General features: G+C 38.6%; 1 protein-coding gene across 9 annotated transcripts in view; it reads right to left on the bottom strand.

Annotated features, from left to right (window-relative positions):
- Positions 1-20515, bottom strand: part of KIF23 (kinesin family member 23) — a 73467-nt gene that overhangs the window by 14627 nt on the left and 38325 nt on the right. For 4 of the 9 annotated variants that reach the window (XM_005211329.5, XM_024997504.2, XM_015473035.3 and 1 more), the window contains 19 exons: positions 18362-18498; positions 18030-18139; positions 17497-17667; positions 15743-15784; positions 14956-15068; positions 14697-14818; positions 13013-13115; positions 8724-8803; positions 8511-8630; positions 8173-8299; positions 7682-7840; positions 6651-6808; positions 5848-6021; positions 5199-5378; positions 4554-4862; positions 1721-1951; positions 857-939; positions 592-670; positions 171-241 (listed from right to left, as the gene is read on the bottom strand). In XM_005211329.5, the coding sequence (XP_005211386.1) occupies positions 171-241; positions 592-670; positions 857-939; positions 1721-1951; positions 4554-4862; positions 5199-5378; positions 5848-6021; positions 6651-6808; positions 7682-7840; positions 8173-8299; positions 8511-8630; positions 8724-8803; positions 13013-13115; positions 14697-14818; positions 14956-15068; positions 15743-15784; positions 17497-17667; positions 18030-18139; positions 18362-18498 (2569 nt within the window). The remainder of the gene's footprint in view (positions 1-170; positions 242-591; positions 671-856; positions 940-1720; positions 1952-4553; positions 4863-5198; positions 5379-5847; positions 6022-6650; positions 6809-7681; positions 7841-8172; positions 8300-8510; positions 8631-8723; positions 8804-13012; positions 13116-14696; positions 14819-14955; positions 15069-15742; positions 15785-17496; positions 17668-18029; positions 18140-18361; positions 18499-20515) is intronic. The other 5 variants (XM_024997505.2, XM_015473036.3, NM_001098038.1 and 2 more) reach the window with 5 other exon arrangements.

Here is a 20515-nt window from a genome sequence, read left to right as displayed (position 1 = left end):
GGTTCTCAGCACTGTTACTGCCTCCTGTAGTCTGCCAGTAGGGCCCAGATATTCCAGAGGGTAACCAAAAAACACATAGATCCTCTTAGGGAAAAAAAAAGGTGGATGTAGGGAGAAGGGGTGGTGGGGAGGGAAGACAGAGAGAAAGGCCACACTTGGTCAGTACTCACTTGGGTTGTGCATGGTGCTGGTACCCAGGCCCCAGCTGAGAGCCCGCTCTCATCTCCACAGCCACAGAGCACTGGGGAGAAAACCACAGAGAGGAAAACTGTGAGGTAGGAGGGTCTTCAGAGACCATCCAGGTAATCTCATTTTCTATCAGAAAGAGTTCTTGAGAAAGTGAGTGGCAAAGGCTGGAGCCTGGCCCCCACCTTCCCACACTCTTTATTCAAATCTGTCCCCAGGAATAACAGTTCTGCTCCTGAGAGGACTCCCATCAGCTTGATGGACATTCTTGCTCTTCTAGGTGATGCTCTCTTACTTGATTTTTGGGCATAGACCCACTACACTAAAGACAGGGGCTTCGAACTGAAGAGCTCCATCCAGTAAGACCAGAGCAGAAATGCACCCCTACAAATATTTCACTCCTACCCTTGTTTCTACATCAGTCCATTCAGACTCTGTTCCATCTGGCTGGGCAGGTGCTACTGTAGATGATCTTCGTTTTCGACTACAGAAAAAGGGAACGACGCAACAGTTATTTTTTACATCTAAGAACAGGAAAAATATTAGAGAAATACCATATATACTCCTTCAAAGAATTAATGACACGTTTTTACAGGCTAGTCTGTTCCTCAAGAACGAGCAGCTAAGAAAATTACAGCCCTCTAAATAAAGCAATTTGATGCTCACTCACCTAGTTGGTGATTCTTGTTTTAAAGTCTCTATTTCAGTAAACTGGACGGATTGTCCACCACCCCTTGTTTTATAAACATCACCCTACAGCCAGGAGAAAAGATCACCATTACACTTTTATACATCCAAATGATAAACATACATATATATTTCAAACTGATTTTTTTAAGACTTTTATGAAAACTCCCATCCACAAAACCAGATGGTGCTTGGACTGCTGGGTCAGTACCTTAAAATACTTTAAAGATTTGTGTGCATATGTCTCTATAAAAAAAGTCCAATGCAGTATAATTAATAGCATTCTTACTTGCAGAAAATAACATTCCTTTTTATTCAACCAGTAATTTAAAAACTACAGTAAAGATCAAGCAATCTATCAAATTTCTAAATGTTCTAAGGCAATATACTGTCCTCTTTGGATGTTCCCCTTCTCTCATACACATGTGACAGGACAGTCTTTTTATTTTTTTGGCTGTTATGTACAGCTCGCGAGATCTTAGTTCCCAGACCAGGAATTGAACCTGGGTCCTTGGCAGTGACAGCAGTCTTAACCACTGGACTGCCAAGGAATTCCCTCCAATGATAGTACTCTTAAGCAAAGGCAGGAGTTCTTTGTTTGATTTAAAACAAAACGCACATTAATTAAAAGTATATATCTGGAGTTCCTCTAACAAACACATTTAGCAGATTTAGTTCCAATTTAGCAGATTCAAACCCAAGGAGTAACTTGAGTTTTCTAACAAAAAAAAAAGTTTTATCAAATACCCATTTCTCTTCTAGTTGACACTGTCTATGTGTCAAAGCAACAGAAGAGTAAATGGTTTCTTGTTTTTTGAATATTTCCTTCTCTTGTGTAAATTTTTACCTTAATTAGCTTAGTTTCAATCTCCCCATCGGAGGCTAGTTCCTGGTGTGTCAGCATGTACTTCTCACACTTAGCTAGTGCCTTTTCATTTGCAACAGACACAGTGATGGCTCGGGGGACATGTGGCTGCATGACTGTCTCAGTTTGCAGGTTAGTGGCAGGCTTATGATCTACCCATCTGTCTCCCGCAGAGCGTGATCGTCTGTGTCGCAGACGAATTGGTGGTGCGTTCTGATCAGATTGAGAGAGGAATCAAGAAACAAGCATAACCCAGAATTAATTTCAGGGTACTATTAGAAGTGCAGCAGTTTTGGCTACTTTAGTTGGTGACAGTATGAAAACAAATGCATGAATCTTTGTATGTAGACACAAAACCAACAAACATCTTTAAATACCAGTTTATGTATGTAGTATATATTCTACTAGAGATCTTCCCTTTCAACAAAGAGTAGAAGGGAAAGTTCTGGTAATGCTGCTAGTCTTTCCTGTGTAGGTGATGTTTAGGACAAATAATTCATTTTTTCATTCTTGATCAAAAACCAGTATTTGTTCCTGCTATTGTGAAGTAATCTGTTAGGTCCACAACTATGTTAAAAGCTTCAAAAAGATCAGTAAAAGCCCTAAACACATCATAGGCCTCTAAACAAAAGAGAAAATACTCCTATTAAAAAAACAGACCTCTCCCCCCAGCAAAAGCTGATGGAGCTGTATAGTAAATACATGCTAAAAAACAAAGTATTTTAAGAACCCTGTGTATAAAATGATTAAAAGAATGTAAATAAAGTACTTCTGCAAACTTTTAAAAATCCCAGAACATAACTTTATGAAAAGTTCACAAACATTTCCTAAAGGTTCCAAGAACCAGATAAAGAATTCACTATCAAATCAGTCTCTTATCATGCAATAAAAAACTAGATACTTCCAGTAAAACGTTATATAAATTTAGGAAAGTTAAGTTTAGCACAGTCAACCTAAGGGTGGGGGGAAAAATCACATACAGAACATAGTTAATAGTTTCTTTGTAACTTTGCAAAGTTTTTGTTTGCAAAACTGAAAGCAAATGAAAGGGTCTGTCACAGGCCAAATCCTTCAAAACCGGTCAAGTATGGACACCTAATTTAAAATGTGTATTTGGAGAACTGAAGTATCTCCCCTGTACAATTATAAGAAACAATGCATCAGTGACAAAATCATGACACCAAAACATGGGCAACAGCATTTGCCACTAAGGATACCCAGGCCTCACAACAAGCAGGAAACGTCCCATTCTTAAATGGCTTAATGCTGAATGAGGAAGAAAGAGGTTCTCATGACCTACCATTTAGCAAAGGTGATAGTTTTCTCAAACACATTTAGCAACAGAGACACTGTGAAACAAACTTTGGAAAGATGACTGTCCTTACTTACACTCTACTGTCATTTATGAAATACAAAATATTTAAGCTTTCTTCCTCACTGAAGTATATAAATTGAGTTCACCTTGACATAATTTTTGACCAACAAACCTAGATGTGTATTCTGCTGCACTTCTAAAGAGATTTTGATTTCAAAAGAAGTTAAAGGATCTCTAGTAAATTCTCTTAAATACCTCATAGCCACATTAGATACTATGTTAATGTTGACCAGGCATAAGGAGGCCTTGAATAGTTTTCCAGTCTATAAATTTGCATGAAATAAGGAGGATTTATTAGAGTTGATCAGAAAGACCAGTCACCATATAATTTGCTCCCCAAAAAGGTTTAAAGCAAAATCTGCAAAGTAAAGAAGCTTAAGCGACTTTAGACTTATCTGTTGCCTTTGGTAAATACCTTGTAATTCATCATTATCCCTTAATAATCAGGAATGCAGGCCACCTAAATGAAATATGTTCTGTACCCTAAATTATACAATAACAAAATCTAAAGCAAATATTTACTATAAATTAAATTATTTAAAGAAAAATTATTAGATATATTAAAATTTTACTAAATGTAGATTCACAATATTAACTTTGCCAACTTACTCAGATTCAGAGGAAAATTTTACCTTAATCTTTAAAAAGAAAATATAAACATGAATTTGTTTAAACAACCTTGAATGAGGCAGAGCCCTTCTAAATTGAGACAAAGGCCTTGAGATTAAAAGCAATTTATTGGACATGTAAATCTTCCTTTGGCAGTTATAAAACAACTGGCCTGGGCTCCTCAAAAAATAGTATCATGAAAATTAAAAAAAGGGGGAGGATGGACTATTTTATATTAAAAAGATTAAAGAGATAATAACCACATATAATGTATTCACTTTGATAGGACCAAGGTTTGAAAAATGAAAAGCCATTATTGGGACACCACTAACTTTCTCAGGTGTGATGAAGACTGTGGTTATGTGTGTAAGACACAAAGTCTATGACTTACTGTCAAAGGCTGAAGAAAAAAAAATATTTACATATCTATTTTTTTAAAATAAAAGTCCGGGAAAGCAGTTTTAAAAATGGAAATTAAAAAAAACGTAAAAACTCCAATTTGAGGAAGAAAAGCCACAAGAAAAGAATGGAAAATATGTTCTAAGACACTCACTGATTCTGTGGATTTTGCTTATCAGTTCATGCAGCTGAAGAGCACGTGTTCACTGAACACGAGGCACTTTCTGTGCCAAATGCAGCTAGGCTTTTTCAGATGAAGAGCTAGGCCTCAGTTTCAGGGTGATCTGATCTTTCAAACTAACAGAAAAATCAGACCTTGCTTATATATTAGAGCTCACCCATCATTCCAGTGAACTTTCAGAACCAAGTTATAAAAACACACAACATTAAAATCTATTGCTACAATGCTTTAAAATGATAACTGGCACTAACCCTGCTGCAGTGATCCTCTTCTACTTCTATCTCATTTCTCAACGAAGGAACCACCTCCCTGCCTTCATTCCAGTACATCCCTCGCCTTCTGTCTGACACGATACAAGTTTTACTTTGTCCTGGCTCCTGCTGCCTACGCCTCGCAATAGATGTGACATTGAGAGGTGTGTTGTACGGAGGTATTTTCTGCTCCCATTCCGAAATACAGGAAGCTACAGAAATGCTGCTGCAAGAGTTAGAGCGCCTATGTAGCTGTTGACTCATGAGTTGCTGGCCGTTGGAAATCTGAGCAATATAGTTACTAGAAAGCTAAAAAAATTGAAGAGAAATTAATGAGCAAGAGTTGAAAAACTGAGAAACAATTCATTACTTTGCTATAATTTTAGCTCATGAAGACATAATTTATAACTTGTCTTTTTTTAAGACAATTTTTGTTCTGAATTACTAATTTTACACTAAATTTGTGTTTATACTAAATTTTTAAGTATAAATAGAAATTTGAGAAATATAATAAATTTAAAACAAAAAAATTGATTCTCATAGTAATAGTCAGCTAGTTGATTCTCATAGAAATAGTCAGCTAATCTGAACAAATCTTCTCTAGTACTATGAAGTTACTACACAACACAACTACAAACAACTTACAGGTATGGGTGATGGAGAAACAGATCTCTGAGTCACTTTTTCTCGATCGCGCTCCCGAGAGGGCCTCTCTGGCTTTTCGGTTTTGGGCTCAGTAACGATAGCCTTCAGTTGTTTCAGTTTCTCATCCTTCACCCAGAGTTTATTTTGCATCTCCAGCTGTTTGGCTGCCACTCGACGCTCCTGAAGGTTTATGAATGGCAATAAGTAGTCTAATTCAGTTACACCAAACCAACTGCATCAGTTCACCTGAACATTTTATTTCCTAAAGATGATAGTTCTTCAAAATGCTAATTAATTTGCTGTGACTTGTAAGGGCAGAGAAAAAAGGTAAAGGGGACGGAGTAGTGGCTGCTGTTGCCACCACTAAAACACTCTGTGTCATTCAGTCGTGTCTGACTCTTCGAGACCCCGTGGACTGTAGCCTGCCAGGCTCCTCTGTCCATGAAATTCTCCAGGCAAGAATACTGGAGTGGGCTGCCATTCCCTTCTCCAGGAAATCTTCCTGATCCAGGGACTGAACCCAGGTCTCCCGCACTGCAGGCAGATTCTTTACCAGCTGAGCCACCAGGGACCCCAGTACAAGCCGTTCAGAACCCTACAGTTAGAAATCAGTCACCCATGAGACGGGGGCTGTGGGAGTGGCACTCACGCATTCTTTCTCCCACTTCATGGTGGTTTCCGTCACCATGCCTTGCAGCCTGGCTTCCAGTCTTCGTTTGTCAGAAAACTGTCGCTGCAGTTTTTCATTCTGGGTTTCAAGCTCCTGTTGCAGATTGCGCTTATCTTCCTCATAGATGGTCGTTGTTTTCTCTAGAATCTCAACCTGGGAATGTAGACCATTAAGTTCAACATTTGATGTGTAAACATTTCAAGTAGCTTTAAAATAATCTCTCTCACAATCTGCCTGTGCAAGCACAGTTATGGAAAGAAGAATCATGGAGAAAACCTTTTCCTCTAAAATTTCATCTGAATGCCCATCTCTGTTCCTAGAAATGAGAACTTTTAAACAAGCTCCTCACTGAAAGATGAAGTTATAATTGATTTCATGTGAAAATTACTGTTCCCTAACACTAAGGCCTAAAATTTTGTTTTTATAAAGGCCACTTTCAGAATAGAGAAACTGTATTGGTTGAGATTAGCTTCTCTTTAGAATGAATCATGCATCCCCTAAATTATCCTCAGTAGTAAGTCAAAAAGCAATTTATAATCAAAACTAAAACACCAGAACATTCTCTTCAATTGGTAAGGTCTGTGTCATAAAGAGTATTCTACCCTTTTATTGCCTTTCACTAACAGTTCCTCTATGGGGGGAATGGGATGAAGATTAGTAAATAACCAAGTGATAACTCCCAAGGAAGCAGCAGCTGCAGGTCCGTACAGCAGAATAGCTAAATCAAAGACCAGTGTTAAATGTCCAGCACATACATCCATTATAATAACCCCAAAACCAACCTTATATTCTAAAGTTTTGTTTTTCTTCTCAAGTCGTTCTATTTCCAGTTTCTGTCCTGAGATCACCTTTTCTTTTTCATTTAGTTTTCCTTGAATATAGTTTTCTTTATTTAAAACAGCATTGTCAAATTCTTGTAACAAAGCCTTAAAAGTAATAGCTGAAACAAAAGCATGCAGGCAAGTTTACTCCAATTCCAAAGCAACTGGTGAAGTCAACTTTTATAACTGTCATTTATATAAAATGAAGCTCTTCAGCAAATACCCCTTTGAAAGTCTATAATCAGAAAACAAGTCTGGAAGGAAATCAAGAGTTCCTCAAATCCACAAAAGAGATACTTTTGTTACTGAAAAAACACTTAAGTCTTTGATTTTGCACTATAGCATAAATAATTTGTTTCAGAACAAATGCAGAAACAAACAGAAGTAACACTAGCTTTAGGGACAGTTAGTTCAAGTTGAAATCCCTATGTACCATTCACTAGTCAGTGACGTGGGCAAGTTGTTTCTGAGCATGTTTCTTCATTTCAAAATGGAGATTTAAGTACCATTTAATCTCACATTTTTCTTATGATGGTGATAAGAATACATACATTCAGTGAGCACTTCCTATGTACCAGGATGTCATATGTGATTTTCATATATCATCTCTTACCCTTATATTTAACACACTCCCCCTCTGAGGCAGGAACAATTATAATCCCATTTTGCAGTCAGAAACTAGAAATAAAGGATTAAGTAATTTTCTCAAAGATACAGTTATTATGATGTAATAATACATGTTAAATGCCTTGCATATAAATAACTAGTAGGAGCTAAGAAGTAGCTCTTATCCCTTTCATCATGACTGTTAATTTTTAAAAGGGAGAAATTCACATCCACTTTGATCTTCTGCTTTACGTTCTTAGGATATAAAATGATGCCTTGGGGGCTACTAAAGTTCAGAGGCAACCCTTCCTTGAAAGATGCTGTCCCAACACAAAACTCCCTGCAAGTTTCTCCTGTTAAGATGACTATAAACAGCTTGCCCTTACACTGCCTGTTAAACTCCTCAATCATCATCTGTCGTAGGTGATGTCGTCTCTCTAGTGCTTCGATCAGCCTGGGAAGAGTCTGCTCATCATTGACATCCAGAAGTTCGCAGGATGGCAAAGGTGGGAAACTCTGTAAAACCACTTCTGAAACCAGCGGTTCTGTATGGAGTTGTTTAAAAAAAAAAAGTTACACAGGAGAGAAAGAGTTATTCAAACAAGTTTAACACTGCTAAGAGCCCCAGTCCAATTAACAGTGTACTTTGTTGGGTCATCATATTTCCTTAAAAATGAGTTATATGAGTTGTAAAGAAGAAAAAATGAAAAAAATGTCAGTATATAATAAAAGAAATGTGATTTATACTTTGGTTCAGACTTTTTTTTGCACTTGTTTGTTGAGGGGAAAGAAAGTGAACAGTTTTCTTAAGTGAAATAGATTTAAAAAAGAGAGAGACAGACTCAGCAGCAGGCAGATGACGCACAGCAGCTCATACCATCTCCAACAGGACCTGCCCGGGCCTGGTTTCTGTATCGCCTCCCCGGTGTTAAACCACATATGGCCTTGTCTGTTGGTCTGGCTACTTCAACTTCTTGGGTCACTTCTGCAAATCTCATTACTTGCTAAGATACAAAACAGGGTTTGATTTTGTTTTTATATATAAGCGTTTGCAGTCTTTCTTCAGAAATCAGTAAGACAGTAATAGATTGGTCATTAGTTCACTTCTGTAACCAGTGGTTCTGTATCAGTTTTTAAAATGTTCAAAATGTTATTCTTCACATGTAAATGGTTTTCTCTACAGAAACTCAGATTTCATAAAGGCATTAAAATTACCAAGCTTTCTTCATAATCTTCAGCCTTTGGATTCACACACACGATCAGGCGTACTTTCCCTTCCCCATCAAAGTAGTTCTTGAACAGATGGGTTAACTTTGAATCTCGATATGGAACCATCTATAAATATATTCAAACCCAAATACATCAGGCAGAAACTGCACACAAACAAAACTACACAAAGTATACAAACAACCAAAGGCTGCTGCTCACCTTGTTAGTACCATAAGTTTGGTTCTCTCTCAGGACCTCCATACATGTTCTCAGTGTCATTAGTGACTGGTTAATGTTACCTGATAGAAAAATGTACACAGAAGTCATTTGAAGACACCAATGGAGTAGCTAGAGCATGGTCTGTTTGTCTGTGAAATATCTACTTCATGGAACTCTTAGATAGAAATTACAAATGACAGATTTTAGTGGGCTCAGCTTAAAGAACTGTCCATATATGGCAATGTTGCAGGAGAGTGTAAGTACCGGGATTCTTATGTAAAGACTCTCCACTGAATGTAACATTATACTTCATGACCCGTAAGGTTTGTTTCAAATCTTAAATGCCATGAAAGAAGATATTGAGTACAGATGTTTAATATCCTCTAAACCATTCCCCTGTTTCAGGCTACAGTTGGCTCCATCCAGACATCGATGTCTCCCTTGCACCAGAAGGAGCTCCTGTTTCTACCAGTCAGGTGTCTCAAGAGCCAACTAAATCTGTTCCCTCTATATCTAAAGAAGGTTTCTTAGGCAGCATGCTTGTTAGTCCTGGCCACTCGTTTGAATTTCTGAGTTAGGGCAAGTCTGACAGATCTATCAAGCCAACAATACAGGAGATCTCACCTGCAGAAACCCTAAAAGTATTAAAACACAGAAAAGTTTTTTCATTTTGAAACCATGCTTTCATTCTTGGCCACCTTTCAAAATACAGAGCTCATCTGTGCCTCCAAGATATTCCATGATTCATGCTTTCTCCCCCTTGACCCCAGCTCGCACTGTCCTTCCTCCGTTCTTCCATGTGTTCTTCAAAACCCATATCGCTGCTAGCAGACTTGCCATACCCTCAGACCTCTCACAGAATGATCCATTCCATCTCTTTCTCTAATGGCCACCTGTGATCTGGATGTAGTCCATGGGTACACTTCAGGGAGTGTGCATACATGGTTGGGAAGTAAATGCATCTTTTTTCTTACTAACCTCTGAAATTTAGCTATTTCTTCAATTATGAATGTAGGCCAAACACCTACAGTAATGGTAATAATAGTACTTGTGCTTTTTAATCAACAGAAGTCACAGATAACTTTTATAACAGTTTATTGCCTATCTCAAGATACTTACATTCATTGCTACTTTGAAATTATGTAGTTATAGACATGCTGTCAGGTTTAAGGCATTAATAAAGCACATAAATTACTGTATGACAAAGGTTTTAAGAAAACTTTTAAAAACACCTTTCAGTCTAATTGGTTTCTTTGTAATCCTGTATTTTATGGTATACATTCTAAAATATTCTGAATCATATCCACAGGCTTCACCCCACCCATGATGCAAAACCGTACAACCTTATTTTTATTTCCCAGAAGAGTGGTGCTTCTCCTGCAGCCTTGTGAATAAAAGTTGCCTACTTTCTAAAAGCATGACATATTAAAAGGATGGTGAGCAGCAGGCGGCCAGCCGCATTTTCCTAGTCCCTTGCTGTTGTTCTTCAAACACATTCCCCTTACATGCCAGCTCCTGGGTCAACTTCAGCATCTAACAGGAAGGTCACTCTAACATGCCATCAGAGGGCCCAGACCGCAAGTCCAGGAAATCTTTCTCTAGCATTATAGCCACGCCCTGAACCTTGTCACTCAGAACTCCGAAACCTCTAGAAACCTGAGGTTGTCATGTGCCCCAGCCACAAACCAGCCCCAGTCTACTTTTAACTCCCTAACCGTGTCACCTCTTCCCCATCATGTCAACACTGATAAGGTTTCTGTTCTTGTCCCCAAAGCATCAGAATCCTCAGGTTTCTTCTTTCCTTCCAATCCAGCTAAACCTGCTTTTCCAAGGTCAGTCCTTCCTCTTGTGATATGGATTCTGGATGCTTTGTCTTTTCATATAGACGTATATACTGCGTGTGTGCTGTTAGTCCTGGGCAACTAAGCCCAGAGCTTCCTAGGTGGCTCAGTGGTAAGGAATTTGCCTGCCAATGCAGGAGACACAAGAGATGCAGGTTCAATCCCTGGGTTGGGAAAATCCCCTGGAGAAGGAAATGGCAACCCACTCCAGTATTCTTACCTGGAAAATCCCATGTACAGAGGAGCCTGGTGGGCTACAGTCCACCAGGTCACAAAGAATCAGACACGACTGAACACTCATGCAGAACAGCTAAGCCAGTGCACCACAGCTGCTGAGCCCATGCCCTGCAACTACTGAAGCCCGTGCACTCTAGAGCCCCTGCTTCTCAGCAAGAGAAGCCACCACAATGAGAAGCCTGCATGCTGCAACTGGAGAGTAGACCCCCTCACTGCAACCAGAGAAAACACACACAGCAACAAAGACTCGGAACAGCAAAAAATAAAAAATTTTTTAAAAAGTGTGTGTTGAGTCACTTCATAACTCCAAGCCACCTGGCTATTACCCGCTACTGTCCTTCCCAGACTCAAGGATCTATTGTCCTCGAGGCCCTGCCCTCAGTGTTCCTCCTTTTACTCCATGAATAATCTTATCTTCCCCATCGCTTCAATCATGTCTTCACTGGCAAAACCTAAACCTATAATCCTCAAGTCAAATCTCTCTCCTTCCATATCTACCTACCTCTGCATCCAGTTGCTAGGCACCTACACTTGAATAAATTGAGTATGTGCAACACACAACTCTTAGCTGCCCACACCTGCACCTCAAACTACTTCTCCTCAATCAAGGTTTTCTTTGATTTATCCTCCTCTCTTCCTTCCTCTCCATATCCAGGTGGGCCTGCTTCCAAACTAGCTCTTAGTTTTGGCTGACCTTTGCCTCCAGGTGACAGGACTGCTCATCTGAATTACTGCAAAAGGTTCCCAACTGGTTTTCATCTCTCCAGACTTGCCTCTGATAATTAATCTACTACACTGGGAAAATCTTTTTAAAACTGATCCTTCACTGGCTGTGTAACAGCAGAAAGATAACAAGTTTTGGAAGTTCAACCAACCTGGGTTTGAACCAGGCTCTAACCTTGGGAAAATTACTTAACCTCTTCCAGTCTGACACAATGGGTATGATCCAATCCTGTAAAGTCAGAATCAAGAAATCAAGCCCATATATAGTAGCTGCTACTGCTGCTGCTGCTAAGTTGCTTCAGTTGTGTCCAACTCTGTGCGACCCCATAGATGGCAGCCCACCAGGCTCCCCCGTCCCTGGGATTCTCCAGGCAAGAACACTGGAGTGGGGTATCATCACCTTCTCCGATATATAGTAGATTCTATGATAAATACTCAGCCCTTAATAACTGGTAGTCACCATTATTCCTACAACAAGAAATTCACACTAATGTGATAGTCCAGGGTCTTCATGAACTTGCCTTGCCCTCCTGCCTCAGGGGCCACAGTTCACCAACCCACACCCTCCGCTCCAGCTGCCCTGACCATGCCATGTTCTCCCAGGGATGATGGCTTTAATCCCATTGCTCTTCTAAGAGCTCATGCCTCATCAGCTCCACGCATTCTTCGCCAAAGCCCCATCTCACATACAGCCCCAGAATGGATGGAACAGCCTGGCTCTGTATTCCCATAGCACCTGCTGCTCACCTCCCTCACGCTCTACTAGCTGTTTACCTCTCTTGTACTAGGTATGTCTTCAATTCCTGTAACACAGTAGGTACTCCATGAATGTTATTAGCATAAATCATATCATAAATGGCTGTACTAAATGAAAAATTAAAAAAGAAAAACAGATTTCAGATGGCTTTTGTGTTCAAAGATTTTTCCTATCTCCAGAAGCCGATTTTTATCACTGTGAATGTTGGAGGAACTATTAAATCACTTAATTTTATGGACCACTCTAGCCATAGATATAACACTTTCAACAGGAATATAACTTACTTTATATTTAGTCACTTTTCCTCACTCTTAGGCTTCCCTGGTGGCTTAGTAAAGAATCTGCGTGCAAGGTAGGAGACCACCTGCAGCATGGAGACGCAGGTTCAATCCCTGAGTTGGAAAGATCCTCTAGAGAAGGAATTGGCAACCCACTCCAGTATTCTTGCATGGAAAATCTCACAGACAGAGGAGCCTGGAGGGCTACAGTCCATGGGGTCCCAAGAGTCAGACATGACTTTGCGACTAAACCACCACGTCATTCTTAGAGAAATTAGTGTAACCGATCAACATGAAACCAGCGTAACTAAAGAAGAAGCACTAGTCACTTAGCCTCTAAATTTTTAGTCAAATTTCAGACAGTTAGGCTTAAACCATCAATAAGCAGGCAATAAACTGGCACTGCGAGTTTCTGAAAGTTGTAGCAATAAGTAAATACTATGCTTTGCTCACCAGCTTCACGTAATCTGTTCCCTTCTGCTTTTGTCCGGTTAGTTCTTTCACTTCCAGCAAGATCTACCAAGGACAACTGGCTAATAGTGATTTGTTCTTTTTCCTGAAAGGAAGATAATGCCAATCACATGAGTTTACAGTGTTCTTTAAATATGTTCAAGTGAAATTAAGTCTTACGAATATAAGGTTTACATAATACAAAATGCATAATAAGGGGGAAGGATACATGTTTGGGGGGAAGAGTTTACTAAAAGCATATGATAAATATCCTCATGACATTACTTGCAGACTAAGTTACACTGTAAGCTCCATAAAAACAGGAACTCTGTCTTTTAACCACTTCATCTCCAGTACCGCAGTTTCAAGTACTCAGTAGGAGCTCAATAAATGTCTGCTAAATAGTCTAGAGGAAGACTAAACATTTGTATAATGAGATATTTAATAATCTTACAGCTTAATAATTTCATAATACTCTAATAACTTTTATAAGAAAGTCAAGAGACACATAACTGATATTACTAATACATTAGATGTGATTCAGAGGAAAGCAAGTGTATAGAGACTTAGAAGCATTTTCTAGCTAACGTTTATCAAGTGCTGACTGTAAGCCAAGCAATGGCTTTACATGCATCACCTCATTTAATCCTCACAGCATTACAACTGGAATTTTGTTGTGAAAAAGGTTTACAAATCTTTATAAATATCTAATGGAGGGGATTAAATATGTTATGATTCATTGTTTTTCTCTGAAGACTCATTTTGTATGCAGAAATTGTTTATCACATAGAAATTATTTATTATGTAGAGGAGTTTATAACAACTAGGTAATTACAGCTAGTAAATGCATACAAACCAGAATTCAAATCCTGATGGTCTTTAGTACCATGCCATACCATCTACTGCCATCTGAAAACCTTTGTGATATACCACAATTTCACAGTATGTTTTGAATGGGATTACATTTTAATACCTTAAACTCATTAAATGATTTTTACATTCAGGCTCAGATGCTGTTACTAATTAATATAAGCCTTGCAGCATAAAAGGCCCAGCTTTAAACAGTGACCAGCAGCTGCAGGCTCCATTGGCCTGTCACCAAGAGAGAACAGTCTAAAACTGACCACTCCTGAAAAGTTTGTTGGTAACATTTTAAAACCAGGAACAATTTCTACATACAAAATGAGTCTTCAGAGAAAAACAATGAATCATATTTTGTCTCCTCTATTAGATATTTATAAAGATTTGTAAATCTTTTTCACAACAAAATTCCAGGTTCTATGATTTAATAGCCGGTTTCCTAGAACAAGAGTTTCCCTGGTGGCTCAGATGGTAAAGAATCTGCCTATAATGCGGGAGACTCAGGTTCTATCCCTGGGTCGGGAAGATCCCCTGGAGAAGGGAATGGTAACCCACTCCAGTATTCTTGCCTGGTGAATCCCATGGACAGAGGAGCCTGGCAGGCTACAGTCCATGGGGTCTCAAACAGTCGGACGACTGAGTCATGAGCAACTAACACTTCCCAGAACTATACTACCTAATTAATGGAACATTTTTTTTAAATGTCATCAGCTACACATAAGATAATTCTAGCACAGTATTCAGTGTAATGAAACCTTCATGATTTAACCCTAATTCCTAAATTAAGGATTCAGAACAGGAAAAACTCCACACATTAAACTTTTACCTGTAAGACGTTGTCTCCATCTGCATCCAAGGGAGCCTGAACTAATTTAATGTTGAACACACTATGGGAACGGCTCGACTCATGATTCAAATGTGTGTTAGCAATTCGTCGCTTTTTCTGGCCTACAGTGACAGAGAAATCATTGCTCATTTCAGTGTATATACTTTCTACCCAACTAAAAAGTATTGTCAGTAGAGTAGCAACTTTCAGGATTATATTTATCACTTTATATATTTGTACTTCTAACTCTGCTTCTAACCTCTCCAGAAAACTTCAAAAGCCTCCTCAGTAGATTTCACTTCTACTTCTGTACATCCTGCAACGTACATGTTATGGTTCTTGTCTTCACGAAGCAGTTTAGATTGTGGAGGTCTAGGGGAAAGAAAAAAACATTAGTTTCCTAAACTATCCCAGGACTTAAGGACTAAAATGTCAGGCAACATGATATCCATTCTTACAATGGGAATAAGCCTAAGCAAGACTCCAGAAGAATATTACACTTGGATAAGAATAAGGATATACAGTTAAGATTAGTTACATAACAGGAATCTATTTTGTTATAAAAGCTTTGCTCTAATTGATTCCTACAAAGCACATGAAACAACACTTACTAATCAGAGATCACAGTAGTGGTAAGCACCATCACATGCAAAGGTTAAGCATCAAAATCTAGCATTTTCTTAATTTTAAAAGATCAACAGATTGAGCTGGTTCTGTCAACAACAAAACAAATTCAGAAGGAGTTTGGTATATACCAGGAGTGGCAATCCTTTCAAAGTGGCTGGTCAAGTTTTACTCTTAAGGTAGGATGAAGATGGGGAAGATGCTGCCTGTTTGGCCTCAGTCGTGTGAATAGTTGGGGCAGAAACAGTCACCAGCCACCATTATTCAGCCAATGGCAGATTTCTCAGGAAGAAGGGACTTAGATAAGGTAGCAGCCGGCCCAGGACCAATGAAAAATCACCTACATGCGAACATGCCACAAATGCCAACCACTAGTATAACTGCACCCTTCTCCTTAAGAAAAGAGTCAACACATCACATACACAAAATCTGTGTTCCTCATGGGTGTGCTGCAACTGTTCCACCTACCAAAGGAATAAGGCAGACGTTACTGTTTCTACAGCAGCCATCTCATAACAACACATTCAGTCTAGAGTATGTGACAGTTACAATGAGTCATATCTTTAAAATTCTCCTTCATTGTATCAAAAACTAAACCTTAAATCAGCTCAAAAAAAAAAAAAAACCAAAACAGGTTAAACACCACCCTAACAAAATGAATTCACTGCCAAATAAGCACCCTGTGAGTTCATTCAAGGTGTTACCAGGAAGGTTACAAGGCATACAGTCACATTTGTCAGTCATTTACATAATATAAACAAGATAGGCTTCTTAGAAAACAATCTCATTTGGAACAGATCAAACAGAAACTTGGTACATGTGCAGAGTGAAAGTGATTGGTAGCAACGAATGACATCAAAAAAGTTTAGGAAACGGGTACACACAACTGACACTTTGAAACAAGTAATTAGTCTGTGGTGGTTTAGTTGACAAGTCATGTCCGACTCTTAGGACCCCACGGACTATAGCCTGCCAGGCTCCTCTGTCCATAGGATTTCCCGGGCAAGAATACTGGAGTGGGTTGCTATTTCCTTCTCCAAGGGATCTGTCCAACCCAGGGATCGAACCCAGGTCTCCTGCATTGCAGGCGGATTCTTTACCAAGTGAGCCACCAGGGAAGCCTGATAATAATTTAGTCTATAAACACTAAGTATTTAATATAAATACTAAGTTAAAAAGTAATTCATCTATAAAATAGTCTATAAACTCTTTAATATAAATATTATATTTATAATATAAAGTGGATATACTGACACCTCAGTGTAATGGTTTTCCAAATCTAGCTGTTCCTTCAATAATATCTGACTGAGTCATATACGCAAATGTTAAATATATAATACAGGTCTTCACATTATTCACGTCTTAAGAGGCCCTAACAGACAGCATTGAAGGCAAGCATTTAGCTGAAGACTATGAACAAGGTACTGTTATTAGACGTGAGACTCTGGAGTCCACTCTGGCACAGAGGTAACATGTAATGCAGACTGTAGCTGGCCTTCAGTCTCAGCAGGGCAAGACCCAAGGAAATCTAAGGCACAGTCTTTTAACTCTGGTGCAATGACAATACGGATGTCGCTTCTTATTAATCAATGATGGAAGGTATGTGACTATGAGCTGTGCAGACAGCAGCTTTAGGCTCCATTCTGTGGAGATCACCAGGACACAGATTACAGGCTGCAAATTCCCAACATTAAGTGTTAGGTTCTTGAAAGGTAGCCCCAAGGCACATCTATAGGGACACTTATTTATACAATTAAGATCTTTCTCAAAATATAGCCTAGGGCCAAGAGTTTTTAAAAGTAAAGTGAAAGTGAAGTCGCTCAGTCATGACTCTTTGCGACCCCGTGGACTATAGCCCACCAGGCTCCTCCATCCATGGGATTCTCCAGGCAAGAATACTGGAGTGGGTTGCCATTTCCTTCTCCAAAAGTAAAGTCTAAAGCAAATATTCTCCTTAGATGCTTTAACCACTGGTTTTCCTAATACAACTAACTATATATCAAGTCAATAACAGAACTATTCACCACACACCAACTGCATGATATATGAGTTATATTTCATTTTTAAAACAGAAGTAAGCTTTATCCCCATTTATAGCTGAGGAAACTAAGGTCACTGATGTGAAGTGACTTCGTCAAGGTTAGTCAGCTAAGAAGGGACTCTCTCCACTACTTACTTAGGCTTTATGGGATCAAATGGCACCTCTTCCAATAGATCATATATGTAATTATTATATATTTCAATATAAGAGACAAATACACCATAGACACTATCTTCATCAACCTCTTCTGCTTTGCAAAATTCTTGTACATTTATCATATCTGCAAACTCTGGATCTACTTGTCGTCTGAAAAAAGAAAAAAAAAGTCTCAATCTCATCTTACACATTATGAGAAATGACCTCTATTACAAGCAAGAATGCACAGAGCAACTTTATTCATACTCATGGCTGGGCCAACGTTCTCCCATGTCTTCCCAGATACACGGCACAGACTTTTACACCTTCTTTCACCCCGAGTGGCACCTTTTCCCTACACAGTGATTCAAGAGCAGTGCATTCAAAACCAAATAGAACATCTGAGCAAAAATAATTAAGAACATCCCTCAACTTTTATCTCACTAAAGTCAATTGTCAGACCAACTTCTCTACTTCTGACCTGACCAGACAGGGTTCCCATGAGGCCAGAATTAAAACATATAATTACTTACTTGCTAGAGGGGGTCTTTGGATTGGGTGTGGCTTCTCTCTTCTGCCGTTCTAATAAAGCATCAACTTCACATTGTATATCCATACTATTCCTATCATTAGATTTAAAAACCTTGAAGTAAGGGCAAAAATCAGACCATAATTTTTAGACTTTGTCATAAATAGTAAGAAATATATTTAAGAAACAAGACAGTTAACATTTAAACACATTTAAGGTTTTAAAAGGTATTCAGTGCCTTAGCTCTCCCTTAATAATTATATTTACAGGTATTTTAGCACCTATGTCTTTTAGTGAGAGTCACAATACAATTTAAAAAAAACCACACACACTTACATATCGTTTAGCTTGAAATGACCCTATACTGTTAAAGAGCATGTCCAAACAGCGAGGAAGCAGCCCTCCTTCCCCTGGAGAACCAGTCATAGTGTGAGTTTTTCCGCTTCCCGTCACACCATATGTAAAAAGGAGACCTACAACATAACAAGCCACAATTATATAGTGAAAGTCACAATGGGTTGTATCTTAAAAGTTCTTCACTTATAATATTTCTAATACCGTATTAGAAAACACTTAATATTAACTACTCGATACCTCAATAAATAAGGTAAATGCTGACAACACAAATGGAGAAATCACAGTAAAACAGTAATAGGGAGCCTCTGACAGCCCACTTACATCAGTGGACAGACCATCCACACAGAAAATCAATAAGGAAACACAGGCCTTATATGACACTTCTCACCAGAGACTTAACTGATATTTATAGAACATCCTGTCCAAAAGCAACAGAATACACATTCGTCGCAGGTGCGCGTGAAACATTTTCCAGAATAGATCATATGCTGGATAACAAAATAAGTCTCAGTAAATTTAAGAAAATTGAAATCATATCAGACATCTTTTCTGACCACAACACTAGAAGATTAGAAATCGATCACAAGAAAAAAAACTGTCAAAAAAACCCAAACAAGTGGAGGCTAAACGATGCTACTAAACAACTGATAGATCACTGAAGAAATCAGAAAATCAAAGAATACCTAAAGATAAATGACAACAAAAACATAATAATTAAAAACCTATGTGATGCAGGAAAAGCAGTTCTAACAGGGAAGTTTATAGCAATACAGTCTTACCTCAGAAAACAAGAAAAATCTCAAACAACTTACCCTTACACCTAAAGCAACTCTGTTGCTCAGTCGGTAAAGAATCTGCCTGCAATGCAGGAGACCCAGGTTCAATTCCTGGGTCGGGAAGATCCCCTGGAGAAGGAAATGGCAACCCACTCCAGTATTCTTGCCTGGAGAATCCCATGGACAGAGGAGCCTGACAGGCTACAGTCCATGGGGTCACAAGAGTCAGACACGACTTAGCAACTAAACCACCACCATCACCACCAAAACAACTAGAAAAAGAACAACCAAAACCCAAATCAAGTAGAACAAAAGAATTTATAAAGATTAGAGCAGAATTAAATAGAGATGAAGAAAACAACAGAAAGGAACAATGAAACTAAAATCTGGTTTGCTGACCAATCACAAGTACTAAAATTGAAACTGACTGGAAAAATCCAAACAAAAAAGTCCAGAAACAGATGGCTTCACAGGCAAATATCAAACATTTAAAGAAGAGTTTGTATCTATCCCTCTGAAACTATCCCAAAAAAATTGCAGAAGAAATAATCCCATTCTATTAGGCCATTATAATCCTGATAAAAAAGTCAAGAATACCTCAAAAAAAAAAAATTACACAGATGAATACGCTGCTCATCTCTTGATAAACAAAGAGACAAAAATCCTCAGCAAAGTACTAGCAAAGCAAACCTAACAATACATTAAAAGCATCACACACCATGATCAAGAGGGATTTATCCCAGGTATGCAATGATTTTTCAATATCCGCAGATCAGTCAGTGTGATACACTACATTAACAAACTGAATAAAAGCCATATATATGATCATCTCAATAGGTGCAGAAATGCCTTTGAAAAAATTCAGCAAGCATTTGATAAACTGTCCAGAAAGTGGGTACTAAGGGAACACAATAAAGGCCATATGTGAAAAACCTACAGCTAACGTCACTTACTCAATGGTGAAAAGCGGAATGAATTCCCATTAAGAAGCTCAGGAACAAGAAAAGGATGTCCACTATCACCAGTTTTATTCAACATAGTTTTGGAAGTCCTAACCACAGAAAACAGGGAAGAAGAAGAAATAAAAGGAATCCAAACTGGAAAAGAAGATCCAGCAATCCCACTACTGGGAATACACCTGGAGAAAACTGTAACTCAAAAAGATACATGCCCCTCAGTGTTTACTGCAGGACTATTTACAATAGCCAGGATGTGGAAACAACCTAAATGTCCATCAACAGAGGAAGAGATAAAGAAATTGTGGTATACAAACACATGGAATATTACTCAGCCATTAAAATGCATGAAATAATTCCATTTGCATAATATTGATGGGCCTGTAGATTATCAGACTAAG

This window comes from Bos taurus, chromosome 10 (assembly GCF_002263795.3).
Source record: "Bos taurus isolate L1 Dominette 01449 registration number 42190680 breed Hereford chromosome 10, ARS-UCD2.0, whole genome shotgun sequence".
Classification (NCBI taxonomy): domain Eukaryota; kingdom Metazoa; phylum Chordata; class Mammalia; order Artiodactyla; family Bovidae; genus Bos; species Bos taurus.
This window is presented reverse-complemented; position numbering and strand designations above follow the sequence as displayed.